This window comes from Osmerus eperlanus, chromosome 7 (genome assembly GCF_963692335.1).
Source record: "Osmerus eperlanus chromosome 7, fOsmEpe2.1, whole genome shotgun sequence".
In the NCBI taxonomy this organism is placed as follows: domain Eukaryota; kingdom Metazoa; phylum Chordata; class Actinopteri; order Osmeriformes; family Osmeridae; genus Osmerus; species Osmerus eperlanus.
Genome location: NC_085024.1, coordinates 13639154 through 13645388, shown reverse-complemented (window position 1 = coordinate 13645388; position 6235 = coordinate 13639154). Strand labels below are relative to the sequence as shown.

At 52.8% G+C, this 6235-nt stretch overlaps 1 protein-coding gene across 1 annotated transcript; it reads left to right on the top strand.

The window, feature by feature from the left end:
• Nucleotides 1-754: 754 nt before the first annotated feature.
• LOC134023154 (riboflavin transporter 2-like) lies at nt 755-4636 on the top strand. The gene is made up of 4 exons (XM_062465019.1): nt 755-1094; nt 1754-2915; nt 3281-3404; nt 3827-4636. The coding sequence occupies exons 2-4, from the start codon at nt 1876-1878 to the stop codon at nt 4037-4039; spliced, it is 1377 nt and encodes a 458-aa protein (XP_062321003.1). The 5' UTR covers nt 755-1094; nt 1754-1875; the 3' UTR covers nt 4040-4636.
• The last annotated feature ends 1599 nt before the right edge of the window (nt 4637-6235 follow it).

The following is a 6235-nucleotide window of genomic DNA, read 5'->3' as shown; positions in this document are numbered from 1 at the left end:
CACCACTCTCTGCTCTGCCCTGATCCACCAAACAAACCCCTGATAGGACTCACAATTGTGTCTTTGTAGAACCTAAACAAAACTAGTATCACAGTTTCTCCTTGAGGGACCAACAGAGCTCAGGACGGGGGGGGGGGGGTGTTTGGTCTGGACAGAACACTGCTGCTGCATCTGTGTCATCACAGACTGTTTGGTAACAGGAAGAGCCTATCTTGATACAGGAAGTGAAGGTTAGCCACAGGCTGAGGGCATAGTCTTCAGTGGAGTGGTGTGGTCTAACGTTCTGCTGTTCTTTGCTTAATATATATATATATATCAAAATGACCACCATGAAACACCTGCAGCAGCCCCCAATTCTGAATACCTAATGAGATCCATGTGTGTGTGCTCGTCTGTATAGAATAGGCAGCTGTTCCTCTATCTCTCATGTAACTGATTCGTACTTCCTGCTTCAGAGAGAGCCTAATCCAAGGTCGTGCGTTTTGGAGGGGGGGGGTGGAGAAAAAGGGGGGCGGTGCTTTCTAGGCTGACTCCCCTCCCCTTTCTCTTCAACCCCTCCCCCTCTTTTCCCCCTTTCCTCCCCTGGCACCCCTTCCTTCTGCCCCTCCTCCCCCTGCACACTGCCCCCTCTCCTCACCCTGCCCCCCACCCCCTTCCTAGTGCCCCTCCTGCTCCTACCACTGCCCCTCCTCCTCCGGCCCCTCCTCCTCCTCCCCCCCCTTCTGCAGCTGCAAGGCGGGAGAGAAAAAAACCCCAGAGTGTGAGAGAGGCAGAGCACATGGCCGGCAGAGCCGCGAGGGATTCATGCGTCACAGGAGAGGGCGTGCGAGTGTGTGTGTGTTTGCGCCTGCGTGTCCCCTCCCCCCTAGTGTCAGGTGCAGACTGGAAACAAGGAAGCGTTACGTCGTGTGAGTGAGTGAGCTCTACGTAAAGAGAGTGTGGGAGCCGGTGGAAGGAATATGAACACGCGCGCCGGCGGTCTGATGTAACCGTGACAATGCTTTGAGGACGATACAGGAAGAGGATAAGCGAGAGAGAGAGAGGCGGAAGAGCCGAGCCAGCCCTGACAGTCTCTGTATGAATGTGTGTTTAAGGTAGGAACGTCATAAACATTTATGGGATTTTCCGTCTTTGGACAAGAGCGTGATACCGGGGGAGGGTTAGACAAGAACACGACAGAGTAGAGGACGAAGAAGAGAGACTGGGACTTGAACCGGAAACATGGAAGTTCATTAGCAGTTGATCACTGAGTCATTGTGTGTCAGCTTTCAAAGACTTACAAAGGGTTACAAAGCGTGTTCGACAAAGGGAGGAGAAAGAGATTATGTGTGGGTGCGTGAGGGTCTGTTTTCAGAGCAGTGTGTTAGTGCGTGAGAGGTCACGGACACTGTGCCAGATCAAGGGGGAGGGAGAGGTGGTCAGGGGGTTGCAGATACAGAAATTGGGAGTAAAGGTGAGATATATAAGGTGTATACTAAGCCTCATGGTCACCCAGGGGGCAGCCTGTTTTTAATCAACGCAAGCATGTGACAGATCAGGGCTCCCTCACACAGCTATGGTTGGATGCCCTAGACCTAGAGAGTCAGGGTCAGAGGGATACAGGCTCGGGCTGCAGTTCAACAACAGCTTTAACAAACTCAACCGGTTACCAGACTTCCTACCCACGGTTAGCAGGACATTGGATCAGCCGAGTCAGATTGCTGCTATGGAATGGAATTAAACCAATATATCTCCATTGTTCTTTTGTTTGCAGTGTTCCAACACTAGGGGTTTCGTTCGATTGCTGGGACCGAGCCCTCCACCCATCTGTGACTGAATCCTTTACTTGTCTGTGACTGAATCCTTTACTTGTCTGTGACTGAATCCTCCACCACCATGTCCCTACTGACCCATGTCCTCGCCTGCCTGTTTGGCATGGGCTCCTGGGTGGCCATCAACGGCATGTGGGTGGAGCTCCCCCTGGTGGTGCCGGAGATCCCTGAGGGCTGGTACCTGCCCTCCTACCTCACCGTGCTCATCCAGATGGCCAACGTGGGGCCTCTCTTCGTCACCCTCATGCACCGCTTCCGCCCGGGCAGCCTGGACGAGCGGCCGGTAATCTACGCCATCGTGGGCCTGGGCATCGTGGCCACGTTCCTGCTGGCGTTCTTCTGGAGGTACTCCGTGCCCGTAGGGGGCACCGAGCGCAGCGTGCCACTACTGGTGCTCAGCTTCCTGCTCTCCGTGGTGGACTGCACCTCGTCCGTCACCTTCCTCCCCTTCATGACCCGGCTCCGCCCACAGTACCTCACCACGTACTTTGTAGGGGAGGGGCTTAGCGGCTTGGTCCCCGCCCTGGTGGCTCTCATACAGGGGGTCGGCGTGGTCCAATGCCAGAACGCGACGAGCATGGCCAATGGCGTGCTAGAGAACGCCACGGCGGTAGCCAATGGGGAGCTGGTGGCTCACTACCAGCCGGCGAACTTCTCGGCCCAGACCTTCTTTGTGTTCCTCAGCGCCATGATGGCGGTGTGCCTGGTGTCCTTCGTGCTGCTCAACCACCACCCGGCCGTGGCCCGGGAGAGGAAAGGCGACCGTTACCTCACCGGCGGCGTGGGGGGTGTGGGCGGGGAGAGGAAGGAGCCGGCCGTGGCGCTGCACCCCTCCGCTCCGGAGGAGAAGCCCATGCTCAGTACGACGGAGGGCCCCCGGAGGGCGCCGCGGGGCTCCTTCGGGGCGGGAACCTACTGCGTGGCCGAGGTGGCGTTCATTTTCGGGGTGCTGGCATGGGTGAACGCGCTGACCAACGCCGTGCTGCCGTCTGTGCAGTCCTACTCCTGTCTCCCCTACGGGAACCAGGCGTACCACCTGGCTGCTACCATGGCTGCTGTAGCCAATCCTGTGGCCTGCTTCATTGCTATGTTCCTGCCACTCAGGTCAGTCCTGCTGCCTCTCTCTGATTCAAATATATGACATGTTCATGGGCTAGTAATCAGAAGGTCGCTGGTTAGATTCCTGGCCGTGTCAAATGACGTTGTGTCCTTGGGCAAGGCACTTCACCCTACTTGCCTCGGGGGGAATGTCCCTGTACTTACTGTAAGTCGCTCTGGATAAGAGCGTCTGCTAAATTACTATTTTTTTTTTTTTTTCTTTATTTATGTTGAAATAAGAGTGAATTGAACTGAATTGAACAGGACTGAGTGGGTTGGAACTGAATTGAATTGAACTGAATTGAATCAGTGATCCTCCTTCTTGGTGAATCTGACTCTTGTGCTGTCTGCTCCCTCTGTGTCCCCCCCAGGTCTCTGGTTCTGATGGGGGTTCTGACAGTGCTGGGGACTGGGTTTGGGGCCTACATCATGGCCATGGCTGCTCTGAGTCCCTGCCCTCTGCTGGTCCACAGCCAATCAGGAACAGTGCTAATCGTAAGACCCTCCACTTCCTTTCAGTACTGCTTATCACTGGAGAGAACTTCTTCTGGGATTGTATTGTGTGGATTGTATGGGAGTACAACGGTACTTAAGAAAATATTTGTTGGATCCGATGTTAGGTTATTTCCTCCAGGAAGACAATGACACTTATTGAGTGACTTGTTGCACTTGTTGGTTAGTTTTTGTTTTTGGGGCTATCTCGTTGTTTAAGATCATTGACCTATGCACTTTTTTAAAGCTTTCTCTTGGAAGTCGCTTTGGATAAATGAGTAAATGTAAATGTATGAACAGTATATTTCATTGTGTGACGTGCAAGCCTAAAGCCAACCTTCGACTATTAGAGAGGCCTGCCAGTCCTATGTCTCGCTGAGTCATCATGTTCAACAGGTGTGACATGTCCCTCCTCCCTGTTGCAGGTGCTAGCCTGGATCCTGTTTGCGCTGACTCTGTCCTACGTCAAGGTGATCATCGGCGTGATCCTGCGCGATGAGGGCCACAGCGCCCTCGTGTGGTGTGGGGCGGTAGTGCAGCTGGGCTCCATGCTGGGAGCCCTGTCTATGTTCCCCCAAGTCAGCGTCTATGGACTGTTCAGGTCAGGGGATCCCTGCAACACCAAGTGTTTCCAGTAGAACTGTGGGAGAAACGCTCGCACTGTAGCAAACACTGGATGTCGATTCTTGTGTGATTGTTTCTTATGTGAAGTTCTGTTAGAAGGATTGTTGTGTACTACTGTACCATTACCAACAGCAAATACTATCAAAAATCCCAGATGCACTTAATTCCCTTTTAAACCTATGGAACCAATGTCATGTTTTTACACCGGTCTTCTGTCCATGTGAGCAACTAGACACTGTGTGTCTCAGTTATTTCACTTGTACAAACAGTATATTTGTGTTCTATGAAAGCACAGGACCAGACCAGACATCTTTTAAATACTTAAGGCCCCACTACAGCTCCTTCTCTAAAGAAACAATTCCTGTTACTTGAAGTCTAATCTCAAATGTTGTGTCCGAAAAGTAAACTTCTAGCTTGCTAATATGTTACCATATTAACTTAAACAGTGCCTTATTTTAAAACTGTCTAAAATGTTAGATGTCAACTGATAAATTATTTTTTGTATTGTTTACAATTTGTTTCTGGTTACATGGTTTAAAAAAAGTTGCTTCTTTCGATCATATGCACTGCTATTACGTTGTAGCAAACACGTCATGTAAATAAAGACAGTTAATGAATATCTGTTTTAGTCTCTCTTGCTAACCAAAAACCATGCTTAGATTTAACATAGACACAAACCTTTCAAAACTAGAAATCTCTGCACGTTAGGCACTATGCATTGAGAGAATTGCATTGCAAAAGACCTCTGCGTATGTTACGACTGACCTTCACAAATTGCATGTGACAGAATCATGTGTCAGAGGCAGACCCCTAAATACACTTTTGATCTTTAAGCATTTTTATAACTGGCCACTAGATGTTGCTGGAGGATAACAAACAATTGTTTTAACTGGCTGTTCAGATGAATGCCACACAAGCTCTGTGTGAACTCTGACCTCTCAGACAGATAGACAGTCTTACCCAATCCTAACTTCGAATTGTCAGAAAGGTTCTCTCGATTATTCACTCAAATGAAATGTAAAACCGATGTCCTCATTTAGCGGACGCTTTTATCTAAAGTGACGTACAGGACAGGGGGGATTTAAAACTCGGATCTCTTGATCTGTTGACAGTGCTCGAACCACTGAGGTGCCTCCTCTTTTACTATCTGCCACTTTCTCTCCCTCTAACCCCCTCTCTCTCCCCCATCCAAACCCCTCTCTCTCCCCCATCCAAACCCCCTCTCTCTCCCCCATCCAAACCCCCTCTCTCTCCCCCATCCAACTCCCTCTCTCTCCCCCATCCAACTCCCTCTCTCTCCCCCTCTAACCCCCTCTCTCTCCCCCACCCAACCCCCTCTCTCTCCCCCACCCAACCCCCTCTCTCTCCCCCCTCCAACCCCCTCTCTCTCCCCCATCCAAACCCCTCTCTCTCCCCCACCCAACCCCCTCTCTCTCCCCCACCCAACCCCCTCTCTCTCCCCCACCCAACCCCCTCTCTCTCCCCCACCAAACCCCCTCTCTCTCCCCCCTCCAACCCCCTCTCTCTCCCCCATCCAAACCCCTCTCTCTCCCCCACCCAACCCCCTCTCTCTCCCCCACCCAACCCCCTCTCTCTCCCCCACCCAACCCCCTCTCTCTCTCCCATCCAACCTCCTCTCTCTCCCCCATCCAAACCCCTCTCTCTCCCCCACCCAACCCCCTCTCTCTCCCCCACCCAACCCCCTCTCTCTCCCCCATCCAACCCCCTCTCTCTCCCCCACCCAACCCCCTCTCTCTCCCCCATCCAACCCCCTCTCTCTCCCCCTCCAACCCCCTCTCTCTCCCCCTCCAACCCCCTCTCTCTCCCCCATCCAACCCTCTCTCTCTCCCCCACCCAACCCCCTCTCTCTCCCCCATCCAACCCCCTCTCTCTCCCCCTCCAACCCTCTCTCTCTCCCCCACCCGACCCGCTCTGTAGCCTACCTCTCCGCAGGTCTCTTGGCTCGCTCGCCCCATGCGAACGGCAGACGCCGCGATCGTAATTTCAATTCGAACCATATGAGAGGAAAGGCTAAGCCCGCGCCGTGCTTTAACGGGCCGACATGGGATTGGAGAATGCCGAGAATGATTGAATTTTGCGCAAAGGCCAGGAACGATCAGGTCTCGTCTGGCATTATGCAATCCCCCATTCCCCCCGCGCAACGCGACGTCTGCTGGAAAGGGGGGTGGAGGGGGGGGGTAAGAGAGAGG